Source organism: Oryctolagus cuniculus, chromosome 16 (genome assembly GCF_964237555.1).
Source record: "Oryctolagus cuniculus chromosome 16, mOryCun1.1, whole genome shotgun sequence".
Classification (NCBI taxonomy): Eukaryota; Metazoa; Chordata; class Mammalia; order Lagomorpha; family Leporidae; genus Oryctolagus; species Oryctolagus cuniculus.
Genome location: NC_091447.1, coordinates 69260931 through 69284816, shown reverse-complemented (window position 1 = coordinate 69284816; position 23886 = coordinate 69260931). Strand labels below are relative to the sequence as shown.

At 46.6% G+C, this 23886-nt stretch overlaps 2 protein-coding genes across 4 annotated transcripts in view; one reads left to right on the top strand and one right to left on the bottom strand.

The window, feature by feature from the left end:
• Positions 1 to 548: 548 nt before the first annotated feature.
• ZNF558 (zinc finger protein 558) lies at positions 549 to 23812 on the bottom strand. 2 transcript variants are annotated; one of them, XM_051838280.2, is made up of 10 exons: positions 23339 to 23812; positions 22837 to 22910; positions 22649 to 22735; positions 17459 to 17787; positions 16358 to 16476; positions 15707 to 15771; positions 14979 to 15105; positions 11465 to 11560; positions 10895 to 10977; positions 549 to 10440 (listed from the first exon to the last, which is right to left on the bottom strand). In XM_051838280.2, exons 5-10 carry the CDS (start codon positions 16419 to 16421, stop codon positions 9658 to 9660), a joined length of 1218 nt encoding a protein of 405 aa, XP_051694240.2. In that variant the 5' UTR covers positions 16422 to 16476; positions 17459 to 17787; positions 22649 to 22735; positions 22837 to 22910; positions 23339 to 23812; the 3' UTR covers positions 549 to 9657. The 2 variants fall into 2 exon arrangements, with proteins under 2 accessions (XP_051694240.2, XP_051694241.2); XM_051838281.2 differs by lacking the exon at positions 23339 to 23812 and adding an exon at positions 23024 to 23288.
• The window catches only part of MBD3L1 (methyl-CpG binding domain protein 3 like 1), a 117296-nt gene continuing 116709 nt past the window's right edge, over positions 23300 to 23886 (top strand). Inside the window, exon 1 of one of the 2 annotated variants that reach the window (XR_011382918.1) lies at positions 23300 to 23566. The gene's annotated coding sequence lies outside the window, so the exon portion shown is untranslated. The remainder of the gene's footprint in view (positions 23567 to 23886) is intronic. The other variant, XM_008250860.4, reaches the window with a different exon arrangement.

The following is a 23886-nucleotide window of genomic DNA, read 5'->3' as shown; positions in this document are numbered from 1 at the left end:
GTGGCCTGTAATTATTTTTTGTTACTTATTTTTTATTTATTTATTTTTTGACAGGTAGAGTGGACAGTGAGAGAGGGAGAGAGAAAGGTCTTCCTTTTGCCGTTGGCTCACCCTCCAATGGCCGCCACGGCCGGCGCGCTGCAGCCGCCAAACCACACTGATCCGATGGCAGGAGCCAGGTACTTATCCTGGTCTCCCATGGGGTGCAGGGCCCAAGCACTTGGGCCATCCTCTACTGCACTCCCGGGCCACAGCAGAGAGCTGGACTGAAAGAGGAGCAACCGGGACAGAATCCGGCGCCCCGACTGGGACTAGAATCCAGTGTGCTGGCGCCGGAAGGCAGAGGATTAGCCTAGTGAGCCGCGGCGCCGGCCTAGTGGCCTGTAATTTTAAGGAGCTCGGTAGTCCCATGGAAGAACCTGTCAGCTCCACTGTTGGCTAGACCATGAGCCACTTGCTGGGATGATTATAATCTCTAGCCTTGTGGGAAGGACTGGAGATCTCCTGAAGTGCCTTCTGCCATCTCTGGTTTTGGAGGAAGTTTAATGTGGTTTTCAAGAGCATTTTATTTTGAAAAAGTAGATGTACATAAAAGTTGTAAAACTATACAGGGTTTATACAGTCAGTATTCATTTATATTTATTTGCATTTTATGTCTTCTGATTATCTAAATTCCTGGAGTTATATATCTCCACATTAAATCATCTTCCTGCAGCAGCCTGAAGAAATCTCTGTAGTGTTTCTTCTAGTGCAGTTACACTTTTCTGTGTTTCCAGCTTTTCAAAAAAGATAAAGACAGCTCTTCCATCCACTGGTTCACTCCACAAATGGCTGCAATGGCTGGAGCTGGGCCAATCCAAAGCCAGCAGCCAGGAGCTTCTTCTGGGTCTCCCACATGGGTGCAGGGGCCCAAGGACTTGGGTCATCTTCTATTGCTTTCCCAGGCCAAAGCAGACAGCTGGATCAGAGGCGGGGCAGCCAGGCCTGGGACTGGGACCCATTTTGTCTTCATTTTTGAGGAATATTTTCATCAGTTCTAAATTTTTAGGAAGTCACAGTGTCTCCTTGTCCTACGTTAACCCTTGAAAATTCAAATATCATAATCATCATCCAATGTCTTCTTACTTCCATAGGTCCTTTTGAAAGTCATCAATATTGTTGCTCCTTTAATAGAAATTGTCTTTTTTCTTTGGTTGCTTTGAGGACTTTCAGGTTGTCTTTGATTTTCTATGGTTTGTCCATATTTTCTCGATTTTCCTTAGTATTTTAATCATAGTCATTTCAAATTCATCATTACTTCTAACCACTATCCTTGTCTAACTCTAGCACCTGAATTTTCTCTGGGCCTATTTCTATTGATTTATATCTTTGTAATTGAGAACATCTTCTTGCCGCTTTGCCTGTCTAGCTGTTGTCTGTGCGCTGGATGTAGTAATAGTTACAGAGGGTCTTAACTATGTCATCTGCCACTAAATACTGAATTTTGTTATGACAGGCAGTTTAATACTAACAGATCACCCTCAGACTATGAAATTTAGGTTTTGTACCTTTTAGGGAAATATCCTTTCAGTTTTGCATTTACTCCTAAGATATAGTCCTTATTCTTAGTGTATGCTACTTACTCCCACAGTGGGACATTTCTAGGATTTTTATTATAATTGAGGTTCCCCTCTAGGTCATTCCACTTTGGATGAGTCCAAACTTCAACTCCCAGCATTTGTGACCTCTGAAAGTTCTGCACAACTCTTCAGCTTTCAATACTCCCTGCCAACTCTGCTAGCCTTCTTCCACAACTCCTTGCATGTCCTCCTTCATCTATGCAAGATTCCCATTTGATTGAGTTTCTTCACCTGATACTGTGATCTCTTCTCAGGTGAGGTAGAGTGTTTTCTTACTAACTCTTGGGAACACAATCTCTATAAAGGATTGAATCAAGATTGAATTGTGATAAACTAAAATAGAAGACAGTTGATCCTATGGGGAATTCTGGAAGTGGGGTGGCCCTTCAGGGAGGTTCCAAATTGAGACATGGAAACAGCCATAATCTGATTATCCTCCCCTCTCCAAATTAACCAGTCAGAGGAAGTGGAGTAGGGGCCACATTCTAAGATGAGGTACTTTCCTTTTGCCTAAAAGAATTCTCAGAGAGGATAACAACATGAGCCATTAGGAAATAATACTTCCAACAGCTGAAGGAATATCTTAGTCTTGCAGGATCTAGAAAACAAACTGCTATATCCACTATGGTCCACAATTTATGCCATTCACATGCACTTGCTTTTATTTTTTTTAAGATTAATGTTTTTATTTACTTGAAAGGCAGAGTTACAGAGACAGGGCAGATCTTCTGTCTACTGGGTCACTCTTCAAATGGCTGTAACAGCTGGGGCTGGGCCAGGCTGAAGCCAGGATCCGGGAGCTTTTTCTGGCTCTCCCACACAGGTACAGGGTCCCAAACACTTGGATCCTCCTCTGCTGTCTTCCCAGGTGCACTAGCAGAGAACTGGATTGGAAGTAGAGCAGCTGGGTCTCGAACTGGCACCTGCATGGGATATTGGCATCACAGATAGAGGCTTAACCTGCTATGGCACCACGCTGGCCCCATACTTGCTTCTTAAAGTGCCTGCACCCAGGGGCTGGTGTTGTGGCACAGCATCCCATACTTAGTCCTGGCTGCTCTGATTCTGACCCAGCTTCCTGCTAATGTACCTGGAAAGGCAGAAGCAGGTGGTCCAAGTGCTGGGATTCCTGCCACCCATGTGGGAAACCAGGATGGAGTTCCTTACTCCTGGCTTGACTGGCTCACGCCTGGCTGAGTATTTGGGGTGTGAATCAGCAAATGAAAGAGCCATATCTCTACCCCCCCTGCCTTTCACATATAAATTTTATATATATAATACTTGATATAAATAATATATATCATTATATATATAACTTGATATTCTACATATGTATGTGTGTGTGCGTGTGTGTATACATAAAGTGCCTGCTTTAAGATGGTCTTGAGAAACTCACAAGGTCAATGGAACAAATTAGATAGCTCCCTCCACCCCTAACAAACCAGTCTCAAATCTGCAATTGATATCATCACTACTCTCCTCTACTGCCCCATTCTAGATTCCCTTCACCCTTGACTGACACCTCTGGGGGCCTAGGTGACTTGGTGGAAGGGCCAATACAAACCCTCATACCCAAGGGTCTGGACACATGTTTATCAAGCCCTTCTCAGGACACAGCTGCTGCATTTATTTATCATCAAAATTAGGGAAAGAGTATCAGGAATATCAAGATACACACTTAGGAAAGAATATCTGTCAAATGTTCTCCTCCTGCTCTCAGTGTATTAACAGTAGCCCCACATCATCTAGATAAAACTAATTTCATGCTAGTATGGTCTCTTAGCTACAATGACAGCTTAAAGTTCAACAGAACTCTTGATCTGTTGCCTGGTGAAAGTGTTCCCCCTCTGGATCCAGAGATTTTAGGTCAATCATTATACTTTCCCCCCTACAGTCTCATTTCTCATCTTACATGAGAAACACTGGTGGCAGCAAACATTTTAGGTGTCATGTGGAAACATGAACAAACAGTAAACCAGCTGATAGAATTCCTCAGCAGGGATATGGAACTTTCCACCCAGGTGATGATTCTTAAGAATAGATTCTAGGCCGGCGCCATGGCTCACTAGGCTAATCCTCTGCCTGCAGCGCCAGCACCCCGGGGATCTAGTCCCAGTCCAGGCGCCAGATTCTGTCCCGGTTGCTCCTCCTTCAGTCCAGCTCTCTGCTGTGGCCCTGGAGTGTAGTAGAGGATGGCCCAGGTACTTAGGCCATGCACCCGCAAGGGAGACCAGGAGGAAGCACGACTCCTGGCTCCTGGCTTTGGATTGGCGCAGCGCACCGGCCGCAATGTAGTGGCCACTTGGGGGGTGAACCAACGGAAAAAGGAAGACCTTTCTCTCTGTCTCCCTCTCATTATCTAACTCTGCCTGTCAAAAAAAAAAAAATAAATAAATAAATAAATAAAAGAAAAAAAGAATAGATTCTAAGACTTAAAAGAGGTAGCTACTACTGGCTATCTTCAACTTGCCTATCAAGAATCCACCTTCTCTACCCTGCTATACCTAGAAAGGTTATCTGACATGAACGATGTCACCAACCCTCCTTGCCCATGGCTTCTGGTTGAGTTTGGCCAATGGGGAAGCCCAGGATGATATCAGAAGAATGAAGGAGGCCGGCGCCGCGGCTCACTAGACTAATCCTCCACCTTGCGGCGCCGGCTCACTGGGTTCTAGTCCCAGTTGGGGCGCCAGATTCTTTCCCGGTTGCCCCTCTTCCATGCCAGCTCTCTGCTGTGGCCCAGGAGTGCAATGGAGGATGGCCCAGCTCCTTGGGCCCCGCACCCCATAGGAGACCAGGAGAAGCACCTGGCTCCTGCCATCGGATCAGCGCAGTGCACCGGCCACAGCGCGCCGGCCGCAGCAGCCATTGGAGAGTGAACCAACGGCAAAGGAAGACCTTTCTCTCTGTCTCTCTCTCTCACTGTCCACTCTGACTGTGAAGAAGAGGAAGAAGAAGAGGAGGAAGAGGAGGAGGAGGAGGAGGAGGAGGAGGAGGAAGAGGAAGAGGAGGAGGAAGAAGGAGGAGGAGGAGGAGGAAGAAGAGTGAGGTCTGGCCCTATTTCCTGCAGAACCTAGGGCTGGATGCTACATAACCTCCTAAGCTCCTGGAATGCAACCCTCTCATCTCCTGATTTCAGTAGTTGTTTCTTCTCCGAACTCCTTTAGAGTTAAGCACACTACCAGAGCCCTGGCCTTCCAATACTGTACCACATTTTGGGGGGCTTCCCTGCATCCTGTCTGCACTCCCTTTTTGAAAACTTCACATGAACTGTCCTAGTAAGAGGATATCAACAGTTTCTTCCTAGGACTCTGACAGATCTGCCAACTCACTGAAAATTAAGTCCTTGCAATGATCTATAAAACCCAACAAGATCAGGACCATATCTCTAGTATGTTCTACCCCTCCCTACCTGTTCTACTCTAGTTATAGTGGCTTTCTGCTTTGGGCCTTTGCTACATAAATTCACATGGTTCATTGTCCCATTCAGGTTTCTGCTCAAATGCTCTTAAACTGAGATTTTTCCTTCCTATTCTATATAAAATTATGAGTTTCCAATCACCCTTAATTCTATGTAAATGCTTTCATTTTCTACAGAATATGTATTTTTTTAATTTCTCCATAATCTGTCCCACCTTCATTAGGATGAAGTACTTCAATGATGGGTCTTTGCTTCACATATAGAATGTATTTACTAATAGGAACAAATGGGTGTGTCTGGTATAAAAACTAGATATCAATTACTAGCCAATGAACTCAGGCAGGTAACTGAAGCACATCATACCTGTTTTATCATCCACAAGATGGGGATAATAAATGTACATATTATAATTATAAAAATAGTAATATAATTATACATAACAATTATAATGATAATGAGCACTCACTTATTAATAGTCATAAGGCATTCAGGAGAGTGCTTGTTACATGGGAAGTACTACATGAATGCTTAACTATCTATTATTAATGCATTATAATACTTTCACATGTAAAAATATGGTCCCTACACATAAAAAAACAAATCATATAATATCTAATCTGTATGCAGTTATAGCATATAAAATATGTAAATCAAAAATGACAGAATTACAGAAGGAACATTAATCCACAATCATAATGAAAGACTTTACAACACCTCTATTGATGAATAAAGAAAAAAAGCTGATGCACATACTATATTTGAAAACACATGCTAGGCCGGCGCAGCGGCTCACTAGGCTAATCCTCCACCTTGTGGTGCCGGCACACGGGGTTCTAGCCCCAGTCGGGGCACCGGAATCTGTCCCGGTTGCCCCTCTTCCAGGCCAGCTCTCTGCTGTGGCCAGGGAGTGCAGTGGAAGATGTCCTAAGTGCTTGGGCCATGCACCCCACGGGAGACCAGGATAAGCACCTGGCTCCTGCCATCAGATCAGCGTGGTGCGCCGGCTGCAGCGCGCCGGCCGTGGCGGCCATTGGAGGGTGAACCAACGGCAAAAGGAAGACCTTTCTCTCTCTCTCTCTCACTGTCCACTCTGCCTGTCAAAAAAAAAAAAAAAAAGAAAAAAAAAAGGAAACACATGCTAAGTCTAAATATTAGAGAATATGCATCATTTTCAGGGAAACATGAAACGGGTAAAACAAATAGGCTTACCAGACTCCATTTAGCTGGAAGTTACTAGAACATAACTTCAAAAACAAACAATGAATTACTTTGGCTTTAACTAGTTAAGTGTATTACTTTTAATTACATAAGAAATCTAACAAGCAATCTGGAACTGATACAGTCAATGAGAAGCCTCTGGGGAACTCAAATCATTGATTTTTTTTTTTTTTTCCTGCATCACGGTCAAAAATGGTTCTGCAGGTTCGAGACTGTGAGGCCACATTCAGATGAATGGAGAACAGAATAAGTGTGGTGTCCCCCCACTACTACCAATGACTCCAACCTGCTCCTCATGGCTACTAGAGTGGGACAAAGCCTCTGTTAGCTTTAGGAGAGCCTGGCAAATTGACTATTTTCAAAACTGCTCATGGACAACTAGAACAAAATGTTTTTCTTTGAATAAGTAAGCAGGGGAGGATGGAAATTGGGAAAGAAACTAACAGTATTTACCACACTAGAATAGAAAGAGGAAAAAAGAATATTAAGTTCACAGACTTCGGTAAAACACCATTAGACAAAAGCACTCAAGAGCTATTCAAAAATATTTGGGGGCCGTATTAATATTTTTAAAGAGCAAATTATAATAAATTTTCCAAAATCATGGACTTTAACTTGAGGCTAACTTAAGGCTAACTGAGGAAACAGTTACAGACACAACTGTTTACAGTTATGTAAAACAAAGATTGAAAATTAATGAACTAATGGTCCAACCAATAGATAAGACATTCACGCTTTTCAATCCCACTATAAGTTATTTTACAGCCACTCAAGGAAGAGTTGAGGGTGAGGCATCCTAACTCTGATTGCCAAAATACCTCGGGTTTTCCATGAGCAGGAGTTCCCATACCCACAACAAAAAGAGGACTCTCTTAAATTTTTCCAAAATTAATACATTCATGGGTTTTACATCCAGGGAGGATTTTCCTAATATTAGAGGCATCACTGAGAGATGGCTCTATTACTTTATTTTCACAAGTTTCTCTATGGTGTGTCTTTTCACAAGTGTCCTAACAAATATGAGGAAAGATTTTCAAATACTGATGGCACTCAATAGGGAACCTTGGCTAAATTCCATTACCCTGGGCCTAACCTAAAGATATGAATAAATGTGACAGATTTAAATCCACCCAACAGTCTGGGTCCATAGAGACTTGGTTTGGGTTCAAAAAATCTATTAAAGCTTGGTTTCCACCAGTAAGAACAAAGTTTAGCATTTGGGACCTAATATCTTTACCCAAAAAGTCTGCTTGCTAAAACATTATATTGCTCCAGCTCACTTGGCTAATCCTCCGCCTGCAGGCACCGGCACCCCGGGTTCTAGTCCCGGTTGGGGCGCCGGTTCTGTCCCAGTTGCTCCTCTTCCAGTCCAGCTCTCTGCTGTGGCCCGGGAAGGCAGTGGAGGATGGCCCAAGTGCTTGGGGCCTGCACCCGCAAGGGAGACCAGGAGGAAGCACCTATCTCCTTGCTTTGGATGGGCGCAGCGCACCAGCTGCAGCGTGCCGGCCATAGCGGCCATTTTGGGGGTGAACCATCAGATAGGAAGACCTGTCTCTGTCTAAATCTGTCAAAAAAAATTTTTTTTTAATTATATCGAGACCTGTTTGATTCCACTATCATATAGGAAAATGTTGACTATATCACACTCTGGGTTATGGACTAAAAGGGATTTTGGCTTCTCTATCTGTAGTTGGCAATTAACAGGATTTTTAATTAGGAATGTTCAATTAATGCAGTAGCTATCGTAGATCTGCTCTAACCCAGAGGTCTGCCCCCACCACACTGAATGATATCTTTGTGAGTCAACTGAAATGGCCTGGCTTATGCCAAGAGGAACCAGGGAAGCTTGGAGCTCCTTTGCTGAACGGGGTACAATTCTTTTCTCTACTGTAATATCCTCTGTGGGATATGTGTGTATGAACACATTTGTCTTAACCCTACTTCTTCAGAGTTTATCTCTAGGTCAGTCCTCCATCCCTGTGCCCATTATAACCAAGTTCTTCTGTCCCTTGCAGGTGCAGGTGCCAGCAAAGTTGGGAGGCTTTTTGGATGGTGTGGGCCACTTCTGTCATGGGAATTTAGAATTTTGCATGTCATTACTATCCATGATGAGGCTCTTTCTACATACCCAATCAATCCCTACTGGTATTCCCAAAACACTACTATTAACTCTTACTCTGTCTGCACCAGTACTATTGTCAATACATTAAATGATTCTCAAAAACTCACCATGGTCAGCCATGCTGTTCAGACATGTGTATATACATTGTTTTCAAAATATACTTTTAAAAATAAATATGTGTATACTTGCATGTTAAAAAGATTTTTATAAATTTAGAGAACATCTGAGGCTTTTCCCTACTCACTTTAGTAAGACTACCTCACCTGATCTTTTGCTCAGTAACAAGACCATTTATGCTGAAGGGTTTTCCACATTTCTTATGAGTGTTCCCTTTTAGGATTTCCCATGTGTCTTAATTGATGAGTGTCCCTGAAGGCTTTTGCATTCTGATCATCTTCATCAGGATTTTCCCTTAGTGTGAACTGCCATATGACTACTCCAAAACATCACAGAAGCCTTTCCTACAGTTATTCCATTCCTGTGGTTTTCCCAGCACATACTGCTGGGCACATTACAGTGAGAGTTTGTGCTGAAAGCTCTAGCGTGTAGACTATGCTCCCAAGGTTCCTCTTCAGAGTGAATTAGCAGGACAGCCACTGAATACTTGTTTAGTCACTAAAGGATGCACAGGTGCCAAAAGCTTTTCTTCATTAACTTCATGACAAGTTCCCCAGATGGTTTTCAGTGATGTATCTCCTGGTACTCATACATTGTGCAGTCTTCTGTCTTAGGACTGGACAATGAACAATAAAATCTGGAAGTGAAATCATGACCTTCTGAGGCTAAGACATGACAGACGATGTGGCTTCTGCACAGACCCTCTTTTGGATCACTCTGGGAGAAACTGCTGCCATGGTGTAGTCATTCAGCTCTATAAAGGTCTACAGGGTGAGGAACTGAGGGTCCTCTGCAAACAACCAGAGCTGACTCGCCAGGCATGTGAAGGGTGAAGGGTGAAGGGTGAAGGGTGAAGGGTGAAGGGTAAAGAAAGGAGCCATCTTGAAGTGGAGTCTTCATTGGTGAAGATTTGACGACTGCAACTCTGGCTGACATCTTGGGTACAAAGTCATCGAGATCCTGAGCCAGAACTGCAGTGCGAAGCTATTCCTGCATTCCTGATCTATGGATATTTTGACATAATGTCTGATGCCACAAATTTTTGGAGAGTAACTTGTCACGTACCAACAGGTGAACTCGCACATCGGGTGTGAGTTCTTTAAGAGTGTCTAAGGGATGAGATATCAATGAGTGCTTTCCCATAGAATACCCACAGTAGTTTATATCCACCTATTATGTATTCTCTTGTGCACAGACAGGTAAGAGTTACTTGTGAAAGACTTCCCACAATGATTACATTCATAGGGTTTTTCTCCAGTGTGCGTTCTCAAGTGTTTCTTAACAGCTGAGAGATTATTAAAGGCTTTCCCACAGTCACTGCATTCATAAGGTTTCTCTCCTGTATGTATCCTCTTGTGCACAGTTAGAGAAAAGCTACTACTGAAGGATTTTCCACACTCATTACATTCATAGGGTTTTTCTCCTGTATGAGTTCTCACGTGCTGTGTCAGATAGGAGCTCTTCCTAAAGGCTTTCCCACAATCATGGCACTCATAAGGTTTCTCACCTGTGTGGATGCTGTTGTGTCCGGTAAGGGAGGATCTTGTGCTAAAAGCCTTTCCACATTGGTTACATTCATGGTGATTCTCCCCAGTATGAATCCTCTTGTGGCTTTTGAGGTTACAACTAGTGCGGAAGACGTGGAAACACTGGTTACATTCATAGGGCTTTTCTCCAGTATGAATTCTCACGTGCAGTCGAAGGGATGAAGGATCACTGAATGCTTTCCCACAGTGATTGCATTCATAGGGTTTCTCCCCATTATGGATTCGCCTGTGAATAGTAAGGTAAGACCTACTACTGAAGGACTTTCCACACTGAGTACAGTCATAGGGTTTTTCTCCAGTATGAATTCTCTTGTGCTGAGTAAGGTTAGATTTTGTGCTGAAGACTTTAAAACACTGATTACATTCATTGAGCTTTGCTCCACGATGACTTCTTTCCTGTTAAAGAGATGCATGGTAACTATAACTTCTTAATGTTTTTAACATGGAATGTTGTGACATGAGTTCTCTCTCCTGGGAATTCTGTTCATTATTATAACTGATGCTTTGGATATTTTCATATGACTGTTGCCCAGAATACAGAATACAGACGTTTGAGAATGTTTGAGAATACAGACATTAAAAATGACAGATGCTTTGCCCCAAGTCCTTACAACATTCCCAAGCCATTTTCTGATAAAGTTATGGCCAATTTGTCTCAAACAGGCAATATCTGAGTCACATTTAAGGAAATACTTACTTGTGGAACTTTCAGTGAAGAAACAAATTTTTAGCTAATTTACAATTACAAATTTGTAGCTAACAATGGCTTCACAGTACTTTTTCAGGGACACTACTTTCTTTGAATTTTCCTATTGTAGAAAACCAGAAATTGATTGTTAGATAGTCTTACCATTTTTACACCTTTAGACTGTTCTTTTTTGAAAGCATGCTTCTTAGGAGTTAACCATTTGGTTTTCAGAACAGGCTCCAAATCTGGAAGAAATTGAAAAGAAATTCAGATTGAGAGAATAAACGGTGATGTGGACACACAAGTAGTGGCACGCTCTGAGGGATCATGGTTTTTGAGGAGGTCTGTTATGAAAATGACTTGGTTATAGAAATTTTAGGTATTCACTTTAAGAAAAAGGATTCTAGGAAACAGATTGATTGGATTGACAAAAGAAGGGATTATCAGGAATGCACTCAAGAAAGAAGTGGATTTAATATTAAAAAGATAACAGTTGCATCTTTGTTTTGCCCTTGGGGCCAGAGTAAAGTATGAGAAAAAGAATAAAGAATTAAAGAGGAAACAAAGAAAACTACACAAGGAAGCTGATGACACGTTCTTCTCCACCTTTTTTCGAAGAAGAGGGCACTTTACAAAGTTCCCTGGTGGACAGTAATTAATGCAATCCTTCTAATCCTCAAGTCACTGGCCAGAGTTGTTCCTCATAAGGGTGCATATCTACTTAGTGCTCACCTGGACAAGTGTCTGGGAAAAGGCTTCTCTCCTCCGGTATCAACCTGTCTTCTTGCTCCAAATGGGTTATCAGTTTGGGTTTATCAACATGGCATCCTATTCATGAAGAAAATACACATGTTATAGGAGTAGTGGGTGGGGGATAAGCAAGTCCATGAATCTGAAGTCAACACTTATGACAATGTGTGACTTCAGGAACAGTAAAATAATTATGCTTAAATTCTAATGGAGATAGTAACTCCCACAAGGAACAAAAATGCAAGCATCTTCAATTCAGCATTCAGGATAGCAGGGCAAAAATAGTCTTAGAGGCCGGCACCGCAGCTCACTTGGCTAATCCTCTGCCTGCAGCCCCGGCACACCGGGTTCTAGTCCTGGTTGGGGCACTGGATTCTGTCCTGGTTGCTCCTCTTCCAGTCCGGCTCTCTGCTGTGGCCCGGGAAGGCAGTGGAGGATGGCCCAAGTGCTTGGGCCCTGCACCCGCATAGGAGACCAGGAGGAAGCACCTGGCTCCTGGCTTTGGGTCGGCACAGTGCACTGGCCGTAGCGGCCATTGGGGGGTGAACCAATGGAAGGAAGACCTCTCTGTCTCTCTCTCTCTAACTCTGCCTGTCAAAAAATAACAAAAATAAAAAAATATAGTCCTAGAAGCCCATGTCTAAGTTCTACTACATGCTTCAAAAGACCCAAACCTTTTAACTTTGGAGACTATTAAGCAAGGGCAAGAAATAGATATTTAGTTCTTAAGGGTAGCTCCATGAGGGTGGGTCCCTGTCTGTCTCCACATGGGAGACTTGGATTGAGTTTCAGGCTACTGGCTTTGGCCTGGCCTAGCCCTGACTGTTGCAGGCTTTTGAGGAGTGAAGCAGCACACACACATGTACTTTCAAATGGAATGAAAATAAATAAATTTTTAAAAAAAGTAACAATTACAATGTAATTATGAAGTTAAAACAACGATAGAATTGCAGGGGAAAATGATAAAACTGAAGAGAAAAAATGATAGAATTGAAAACAGCTTGAGGCTAAAATAATAGCTTGAGGCTTTCAATAATGAACAGAACAACACATCAGATGATGGATAAGGAGGAAAAGGACTTAAACAAAACTAAACTAACTAGCCCTCACAGTTATCTAAAGAACACTCCATCCAACACAAAAACACATACTTATCCCAAACACAGCTGGAATATTCTCTAGGAGAAACCGTGTGTCAGACCACAAAACAAGCCTCTCTAAATTTAAAAACAATGAAACCACACAAAGTATTCTCCTAACTACAGTAGAATGTGATTAAACATGAGTAACAAAAGGATGTGTATTATTAAGATGACAAAATCACTAGAAACAATCTACAGAGATAATGCAATTGCTATTATAAATTCTATCAGGTACTTTACTCCAGAAATGGATGAGCTGTTCTTAAAATTAATGGATTTGCAAGTGATCCCAAATAGCAAAACAGTCTTGAAAAAAATAACAAAGTAGAAGCACTGACACTTCCTGATAGTAAAACTTACTATGAGGCAACAGTAATAAAGACAATGCGGTACTGATATGAGGCTAGACCTACAGAACAATGGAATAGAACTGAGAGTTTAGAAATAAACTCCAGTGTCTATGGTCAAGTAGTATTTATAAAGGTGCCAAAACCATTTGATGGAGAAAGAGCAGTCTCTTCCACAAAGATGTTGGGACAAACAGATATGCACAGGCAAAGGAATGAAGATGACCCTTCCTCCAGACTCCATGCAAAATCAACTTTAAGTGGCTCAAACACCTAAATGGAAGAGTTAAAATTATAAAAATTCTTGGAAGAAAATATGACCTTGGCTTTGGCAATGTTTTCTTGAGTATGACACCAAAAGCACAAACAGAAAAGATAGATAAATTGGACGGCATCAAAATTAAAACTTTTGAGTATCAAAGAATAGTAACAAGCAAATGAAAACACTCAAAAGTGGAGAATTTACAAATTTATTTCAGACAAGAGTATAATATTCACAACGTATACCAAGGTTTTACAATCTAAAACTGAAAACCAATCAAAAAATGGGCAAAGAACTTGAATAGACATTTCTCCAAAGAAGAAAAGAGCCAATAAGTGCATGAAAAGATGGTTGATGTTATTAGTCACTAGGGAAATGTGATCAAAATGGCATGATATCACTTCATACACATCAGGATGACAATGATCAAGGACAAGTGCTGGAGAAGCAGAGGAGAACACGGGATCCCTCACGTACTGGTGAGAGCATAAAAAGGCAGTTGTTGTGGCAAAGTCTGACAGTTCCTCAAAAAGCGAAACACAGAATTTCATATGGCCTAGCATTCTACTCCTAGGTAAATCCCATGAGAACTGAGAGTAGGTGTTCAAAAACTTGTTCACAAATACTCATAGCAATACTAGTCATCATTGCCAAAAAGTAGAAACAATGAGATGTTTTTCCACTGATGGATGGATAAACAAAACCTGGTATGTCCAGTGTAAGAAGGAATGAAGCAGTGGCACATGCTTCCAAAGAGTTAAACCTTGGAAACATTATACTACAGGAAAAAAGTCAGACAAGCAAGGACACATATTTATAATTCCCTTACAGGAAATGTTCTGAAGAGGCAAATCTGGAAAGACACAAAGCAGACTGGTAATTACTGGTGGCTGGTGGTGGGGCATGAAATGGGTACTTGGTGCTTAAAGGGGACAAGGTTTCTTTCAGGGGCTGTCTTAGTCTGGTTTCTGTCACTTTGGTGAGGACTTTCCAAGGAAAAGAAGCTTGTTCCTGCGGTTGGGAACTCCCAACAGCACATCAGTACCTGCAGGGGCCCCTGGCTGTGTCCCATTTGGTGGGGAAGCGCATGGTGGCCTCCCTTTCTAACAATCTGCTCTCTTGAGAATTAATCCAGTTACACAAGACATAAGCCACTGCCATGAGATGGGCGCCAACCCCTTCTAAAGGTGGTGCCCAACAATTTCACCATCTCCCACTGGCCCCACCCCTTAAACGTTCCCACATCAAAGCTGCTGCATTGAGGATCAAGCTCCTGGTACATAAATCTTTGGGAGACAAAACGTACCCAAGGCATGGCAGGGGTGACGAAACCGTGCTGAAACAACAGTGTTGCCCTCAAAGCTACTGCACGGTACACTTTAGGTGTTTAAATGATGACCTTCCTATTCTGTGAATTCTACCTCAATGAAAAAAAAAGAAAAGGAAAGGGGAAAGGGGGAAAGGGGGAAAGGGGGAAAGGGGGAAAGGGGGAAAGGGGGAAAGGGAAGGGAAGGGGGAAAGGGGGAAAGGGGGAAAGGGGGAAGGGGAAAGGGAAAGGGAAAGGAAGGAAAGGAAAGGAAAGGAAAGGAAAGAGAAAAGAAAAGAAAAGAAAAGAAAAGAAAAGAAAAGAAAAGAAAAGAAAAGAAAAGAAAAGAAAAGAAAAAGGAACGAGAGAGAGAGAGAGAGAGAGAGAAAGTCCTGCCGCCTGGGCCGTGCAGTCAATGCAGGAACGGTGTCTGGCTTACCGAGAGAGGCCAGGTTCTTGCGGTTCTCCAGCATCACGTCTCTGTACAGCATTCTCTGGGAAGGGTCCAGCAAGGCCCACTCCTCCTGGGAGAACTCCACAGCCACATCCTCAAAGGTCACCAGGTCCTAAACCATTGCAAACATGCAGCTTGGCCAAGGATCACCCCCTGCCCCCCCCCCCCCCCCCACAGCATGGACAGGAAGAGAGTGCAGGATGACTGGCAGCACCAGGGATGGGCCCTACAGGGCAGGGCAGGGGTGGCCCACAGCACAAAATGTGAGACCTCCTCTCATTGGCTCCTGGGTTCAGCTCTCAACCCTCACAGCTTGTCCCCTCAGGCCCACCCACCAAGGTCCCAGGACTGCTACACAGTGATTTTCCATCTCTACTCTGAGTGTGAGCTCCCGCAGTCTCATTTCCCTCAGTTCCCTGAACACAGACCTGGGACCCTGCAGAAGTCAAAGAGATCCTCAACAAATGAACAAATGATTTCCCCAGGGCCAGGAGAAATTGTTTGACTTCAGGACACAGTCACGGCTTTATGCAGCTTCTCTTCAACTCTCAGCAGCACGTGCTGTGCACAGGGACCCCAGAGGGAGCTCAGGTATTGCGATCAGTGTTGACGTGCACTACATGCTGTGGGCAGCACCCCACCCTCCATTGTTTGCCCAGAGATCCTGGGAGGCCCGAGGAATAATGGATTGGAAGAAGGAATGCCTGGCTCACCTGTAACCAGCCTGTCAGGGACTCATCAGCCAGCGCCTCCTCCGTGCACCCTCCCTGCTGAGAGACTGGGAACAGAAAAGTCCTAGCTGGAGAAGGCATGCATCCAAGAATTGAGGCTGCCCTGGGTTCTCACCCACAGATCTGATGCCTCAGCACCCAGCTGGGACTGGCCATATCCCATTGCACAAACAAACATCTACCCAGGCACCTCCCGACACACAAAGCACAGCCTTACACCCTACACAGCTGTCCTAAGGAGCCAGTGCACAGCCCTGTGTCAGCCAGGAGAGAAAACAGGACAGAGGCCCGACCTGACGAGATTATTTCCACTGCACAGTGAGAAAATCCAAGTTCTGGGGCCGTCACTGCTTTTACTGTGTTTGTAGAAACAATTAAAGGTACAGTTGCAAAGCTCCTGCACAGTCACAGCATGGGTAACAAATCCACCACCATCCCAACACCCGAGTCCCGAATCCCAGAGCTGTCCAGTCAGACACGAGGGACCTCGGGGCCCGTGGGGCTCTGCTCCTGCCTCACCTGTTCTGCCCAACCCTCTGTGGCTGTGTGGCCCCCTCCTTTGTATCCACTCTTGGTGGGGTTGGGTGCCTTTTAAGCCTGGACTCTGAGGGCTTCCAGGGCCCAAGGACTCACCACAAGCCGGGGACAGGACAACAGCGGCCATCTCGTGACCACGACAGCAATGCCTCCTGGGCATCAGGGTGGTGGGAGAACCAGGATCGTGTCCTCGTATCCCCACAGGGCACAGTGCTCTGGAACACGTGGGAAAACACGGAGTCTTGGTGGTCTCTCCCTAACTGGGCTGCTGAGAACAAGTCTGCCTCAGCTCAGCCCTCGTGCTCTCCCTCACACTGCAAGTTCTGTCTTTAACCCTGGGCATTTATTCTGCTCAGGAGGTAACCAGTCCAAAACTTCTCTTCCTGCATCCCCCGCAATAGGACCATGACATCACCACACGTGCACACCCATGCGCACACACACACACACACACTGTGAAAACCTGGGCCTCTCAGAGTCTCCCTGTATATTCTGCCCATCCGAGCTATGTCACAAACACACTCCTGGCTACAACCCCTCACTCCCTGGAGACTTTGGCTCCTGATTCCCATTATTTCCTTCAAGCTACGGTCCCACTTCACTCAGGGGATAGCTGAGACCTTCACAACGTAGAGATTCCTCAACTCCAGGGCCCTCAGTCCCTACACGTCTATGAGTTCTGCCCTGCTCTGCTGTCACTTGGTGGTGTTCTTCCACCTGGAACCCTGATTCAGAAATCTCTCTGAACTCAACCTCCCGCTCAACTTCTGTGTCCACTGCTGTTTTCTCACATATGTCTTCCAATCGCATCAAGGCCTCCAACCACCCTATCTTCTTGCTCTTTCTCTGCCCCCATCTCCTCACTGCATGTTAACCCAGTCCAGAGTCCAACATCCCTCATGTCAACAGATATCCTTATCCCCCATCCCCAACCTTCACTCCAGTCAAGATTCCAAGCCCCACCTGCCCCATGGCCTCATTTGGACAGAGCAGCCAGCATACAGGCTGTGACACTGTCACCTCTAGACACACAAGAACCCTTGACCCTGTAAGACAATTAATCCTACTAGATGACATGGCTCTCCAATCATTCTTCTCTGTTCACCTCCTTCCCTCCTCCCTCTAGGGTAACCAGCTTCCTAGAACATCCCTTGATGACCTGATTCTTCCCATCACACACAATGAACTGTGGCCGACCTGTGCAGAAGTGACAGAGGGTGACGTCCAAGGCCAGGTCCTGGAAGACTGCAGCTTCCACTTTGGTCTCCTGGATGCTTGCTCTAGGGGGACCCCACTGTCGTGTTGCAAATGCAGCCGTGCAGCCCCGAGGACAGGCCTAAGTGGAGAGGAGCAGAGGCCTCCCGCCAACAGCCAGAGCCCACTCGCCAGCCATGCCAGCGAATCCCCTGGAGGCGAATCCTCAAATAGCAGTTGGGCCTTCAGATGATGCAGCCCCAGCAGATAGCTTCTTGCAGCCTCCTCAAACTCCTAAGCCAGAACCTTCCAGCCAAGCCACTCCTAAATTCCTGAACCACACACAAAAAAAAAAAAGTGAGACAATCAATGATTATTTTGCCTTAAGTGACGAAGGCTTGACATCACATGCAAGGCAGAAACGGATTTCAAATGACGTCGCTTTCAGATGATCCTGCATCGTACTTCTCAGAGAAGCAAGTTGTCCCTAGCGGCCGGTCTCGCCCCCAGCACTCCCCCGTTCCCTGCCTTCTTCCCTACCTCCTGCCACAAACAAGGTGCTGTCTCCGGTTCTCAGCAGGGGCATGCTGGCAGCTCCATGCTCTGGCCTTCGTGCCTGCCCTGGGGGCTCTTCCTCTTGCATTCCAGCTTGGCCCGGTATCTGCAGCTGTGACTCAAATCTGTCCTTGCAGCCAGGTTTTCTTTCCACTCCCTGCCCCTGGCATCCCAGTCAAAGCTGTTGACCCTCTGACTTCCTCCCTCAGGGCCCACTCACACCTCGCACAGTACCAGCGGCTCCCACCACTACCATTTCAGGACAGCCCCCTCGGCAGAATCACCAATGACCTTACTCGCGGTAACAGAGATGGGGACCGAGGCCTCGCTGCTCCTATTTTCTACCTGCCCAACCAGCAAAGACAGCACTGGTCAGCTCACACACTGCTGGGACAGCTCCTACGGAAGGAGATGGCCAACACGGGGCAAAGCTGTAAAACTGCTCTTTCCGGGGCTGGCACCATGGCGCAGTAGGTTAATCCTCCGCCTGTGGTGCTGGCATCCCATATGGACGCCGGTTCTCGTCCCGGCTGCTCCTCTTCCTCTAGCTCACTGCTATGGCCTAAGAAAGCAGTAGAAGATCGCCCAAGTCCTTCGGCCCCTGCACCCACATGGGAGACCAGGAAGAAGTACCTGGCTCCTGGCTTTCAGATAGGCGCAGCTCCAGCTGTTGCGGCCATTTGGAGTGAACCAACGGAAGGAAGATCTTTCTCTCTGTCTCTCCCTCTCACTGTCTGTAACTCCACCTCTCAAATAAACAAAAATCTTTAAAAAAAAAAAAAAAAAAAAAAAAAGGTCAGCGCCGCTGCTCACTAGGCTAATCCTCCGCCTGCGGTGCCAGTACCCGGGGTTCTATCCCGGTTGGGGCGCCAGATTCTGTGCCGGCTATTCCTCTTCCAGTCCAGCTCTCTTCTGTGGCCCGGGAGTGCAGTGGAGGATGGCCCAGGTCCTTGGGCCCTGTACCTGCATGGGAGACCAGGAGGAAGCACCTGGCTCCTGGCTTCGGATTGGCGCAGCATGCTGCCCATAACGCACCAGCCGTAGTGGCCACTTGGGGGGTGAACCAACGGAAAAAGGAAGACCTTTCTCTCTGTCTCTCTCTCTCTCTCTCACCAATTCTGCCTGTCCAAAAAAAAAAAAAAAAAAAAAAAAAAAAAAAAACAAACCTGCTCTCTTCCTATCCATCCTGCCTCCAGGAATCTGTCTCAAAGGTACACAGACTACTCACAGACACATGTGAGAGTTTGCACTGTGGTCTCAGTTACAAAGGATTAAAAACAGCACAGATGCTCACCAGTAGGAGACTGGCTAAAGAAACTAATGTCTCCATCATGAAGAAGCATGCGGCCAGAAGAAAACAGCAATCAAAAAGAACAAGGTATCGACGAAGATTATTACCTCCAGTAAAGTCAAGTACATTAAGAGCAAGGCATAAGGCAGAGTACACGGAATGTTTCGACAAGGAGGGGTGCACTGAATACTGAAAGTGAGTTTGGGTCACGTGGGAGAATATGGTGGCAGACAGATGAGGAACTTCCTGCTCCCCTTAAAAGATGCTCCTGTTCTAATCCCCAGAGCCTGTGACTTGTCCCCTTACATGACTGAAGGGAGTTTGCAGAGGGGACAAAGAGAAGGCTCTTGACATGGGAGATCCTGAATGATACACAGGTGGGTGGCCTGACATCATCACTGGGGTCCCTCTAAGAGAGGCAGGAGGGTCAAGGTTAGAGAAGGAGGCACCAACGGAAGCAGCCATGTGTATGGTAGAGGAGACAGAGATGGAGAAGCACTGTAAGACACTGCCCTGCTGGTTTTGAAGACGCAGCCAAGGAATAAAGGCAGTGTCCCTGCGAAGAAAGGCGGAACAAAGATTTCCCATCACATCTTGGAGGGGCCCCAGCCCTGCTGACTCATTGTGGATTTCTAGCCTCCAGGGTTGTAACAGAATAGATGCGTGCTGTTTCAAGCCACTAGGTCTGCGGTCCTTGGTTAGGGCAACAACAGGAATCTAATGCTGCTTCTCATGTCAAATCTTCCCTGAGGCATCGGGTGAGGCCAGCCTATCCCTGCACCCGGTGCCAGAATTCCCAGCCCTCTGCAGGTGGGGGGGAGGGAAGGGCACCTCCTTTCTCCTCATCAGGGACCCCCATCTGCAGTTGAGCATATTTTAGTCACTGAGCCAAGGAGGGAGAGGAAGGGTGGGGCCCAGTCAGCTCACTGGGCAGGCAGACAGGATGCCTGGGACATTTCAGCTTCCATGTGTCCCTTCACGGTTGTCTAGGAGCTGGAATCTATTAGGGCAGGCAGTATCTCCTGCCCTGCCCTGGATAAGCTGGTGCTGGGAGAGGGTCACAGTGGATGCACCTCTTTATGCCAGCGCTGCCCAGTAGAACTTTGGGGGACAACAGAAATGTTCTGCTACTCTGCTCTGTCCACGCAGTAGTTGCTAACCAGCCACGTGTGGCTACTGTGCACTTGAAATGTGGCTAGGTTTCTTAATTGTTTCAGTTTTCACTAGATTAGTGGAAACAGCTCCATGCGGGTGCTGTAGTGACGGTGCAGCCCTGGGCACATTTCAGACTGATGTCCTTCAAGATACAGAGGAGGGGCCCCTGGGAGTGGCAGAGTTGGGGGAGGGGTTGCCTGCGGGTTCACAGAGCCAGGAGCAAAGTGTAAACTACCTGAGGAACACACACAGAAGTTACAGCACTTTCACAAGCCCTCAGTTCCAACATTTCTTTTTCCTACTTCTTTCCTCTCTACCACCACCACCCATGTCAGGGAACCATCATTTGACTCCTGAACTTCTCCCTAACACCTTCTGTCTTGTCTCTATAAGGTCTTCATTCTGAATTCTCAAGCCCACTTTCACCCACGAGCTTGGACCAGGTGCACATCGCTGCTTCTCCCCTCTCTTCAGTGTCCTCCCACGGGCCTTAGACCAAGTCCAAAGCCACGCCGGGCCTGCCTCTGCCTCCCTTTTCCCTCTGGAGTCTCAGCTTCAGCCACCTTGTCTCTCCCATTCATGTGGCACACCAGGTCCCTCCTGCTTGAGGGGCTATCCTCGAGTGCTCCGTGGACACGCCGCTCCAGCTAGTGACATCAGCTTCTGCTCTCCACCACCTATCAGTGCTTCCCTGTCCCCAGCTCCCACGTCACATGTGTCATTTATTGCTTGGAGCCATCTTCCCTGCTTGCTAGCAAGTACACTCCACGAAGGCAGGTCCAGTGTGTTTTAGTTCTCCAGGGTCCCCACATATCTGGCTCAGGACCCAGCTCATGGAGGTTGCATCCAGGTTTGCCTAGGGCTGTCCTGGTTTCAACAATGAATTTTCTGCATCCACTCTGGTCCTGAATTAAGCAGGACGGCTGCTCACCCTAAATTGCACACTCAAATACTATCTGTTTGCATGATAAGCAAACATTCCCCTCAAGAATGTTACAGGAAAGCTAGAGCAAAAAAGGTGCACACACACACACTCACACACAATTAACTGAACTCCACAATTAACATAAGATTACTTAGTATGAATTTCTGCAATATGAATCAACATATCACTAATACAAAGCAAAGAAGCAAAGTTGATTCCTATTAGGAGGCAAGGTCTAGAGGACTGTTTAGGAAGCTAGTGTCTCACGCTTCAGTCTATAGCTTGCTGCCTGATATTCTTCCAAATGATTTTAACTTTCACGAAGAAAAAAAAAAATCTACTTGCTCAAGACACAACCAGTTGCTGGCCAATGCAATCTTAAATTTCTGTTACTGCTACTGTCATCGTCACAGAGGCTGCCATATTGTAAAGCTTTGTGGAGGATCTGCAGGCCTTTAGAAAGTTGAGTCCAACAGGCCTGAAGCACATGGCTCAACAGCTCTGCTAGTCCTCCGCAGGAAGACTTAAAACAGCACGGACATTCGGGACTACTGCAAAGTCTTATGCTTCGCGATCTGAATAGTGTTTGTCCCATCTGAAGTTCATGCTGAAATTTAACCCCTACAATTACAAATGAAGAGGTGACGAGAACTCCACTCTCACGAATACATTACTTCTTTCGTGGGACTGACAGCTGAACAAGTTGTCTTGATGGTGGGTCTGCTATGAGAGACTGGTTGGGTTCCTGGAGCACTCTGCTCCCTGACTCTCTCCACATGAGGCCCTGCACTGCCTCAGGACCCCACCAGCAAAGAAGGCCAGCATCACAAGTGGCCCCTTGACTCTGGACCAGGACCATAAGCAAAAAAAAAAAAAAAAAATTCTTTCCTATAACTGGTCCAGTCTGTGGCATTGTGTCGTTAGCAACAGAAAACAGCCTTAGATGCTCTTATGTAAAACCCAGACATTTTCAGTACTATGGCAAGAGTATTTCCCTAAAGCTACACGTATTCATAGTTCTTTATGTCTCTGTTCCATTTGCATGGACTTGTATTTACTTAACGCCACACACATCACCATACACACCTTAGTATCTTTCCTCTGAACATAAGCCATCAAACAGGAACACGGCTCCCTACCATACCCCTCACACTTAGCCACTCCTTGTGGCTTACAACCTGAGCCAGAGAAAAGCCCATTCGCAGCTCTCCTACACAGAGGAGCCTCCTGAAGCCCCTGCTGATGTCATGATCCACGTGATACTCACCTGGCCACACAGGGATCCAGGATCAGTGAGCACAGGAGAACCTTGAGGGTAGGTTTCAGCACAAGTCTGAGCTGGAGGGATGCTTGTCTGGGAAAAAAAGAAGAAAAAAAAAAAGCAGCAGGATTGCTTTTGAAGTTTTGTGTAGGGAGCAATAGCTGTCCCTTTTTTTTTTTTTTTTAAGTACTTACAGATTTAGGGTGCAGTAAGGGCCCCGTCAGTTGGCTGCTGGATTTGCCTGACTGCTATCAGACACACCTGCTCCCTAAAACGGAAGACAGCAGCTTAACGCAGTGTGCACTGCGCTTACTCACGCGTTATTTAGGAGACTCAGGCTGAATTCTGAACAATTCCCGCGGTTTATTCGGAACGTCTTACTGGCGGGGCACAGCAAGCCGCGTCCCCGGCCACCACCTGCTGGGTGACAGTGGCGCGGTCTCCCCGTCCGCAATCGCCAACAACCAAAAATTTCTGCAGATGAGGCCGAAGGCTGCCCGGGGCGCAGAATCCCCCTACCCCCAACCCCTAATCCACCCGGAGAAGAGAGGGAGACGAGGGGAGCTTCCGGCGCGGGGCGGGGGGAAGAACAGCCCGAGATCTGAGCGGAGGAAAGGAGGCCCCCGGGAGGGTCAAAGCGAGGTTGGCCCCAGGCCCCTCCCAGGTCCCGGACCCCAACCCCACCCACCAACTCACCGAGTCCCTAGCGAAAAGCCAAACCCACGGACTCGCAGAGACGCCGGGACTGGCTGGCTCCCCAGCTCCGCCCCGGGCTTCCGCTTCCTGTCGTGGGCGGGCTGTCCCGTGCTTCCGCTTCCGGTCCCGGGCTGACGGCGGCGAAGAAGGGGGTGACTGACATTTCGGGGTTGAGGCGCTGGGCGGAGCGAGCAGGATGGGGGGAGCCGAAGTGTTCCTATTTGCTTGGTGAGTAGAGGCTCAGCCACTGGAGGTTGGGCTAGCCTTGGAGGCGGGAACAAAGCTGAGGAGCCGGGCTGCGAGCGGGGAACCGGGGCTGTGGGCGGAGGAACCAGTTCTGCGGGCGAGGATACGGCGGCCTGAAGAGCATTTGTCGGGTGTGGACTGTGGGAGGATCAGCAGCGCGGACGGGGCTTTGCTGGAAGCCCCGACCCTGCGGATAGCGGTCCAGCTGGAGCCCCGGACCATGCACACAGCAGGTGCTGCACGGACCGCCCAATCCACGCGCACGTCCCTGCAGCTTTCCTGAAGGAGATAGTGACGCAACG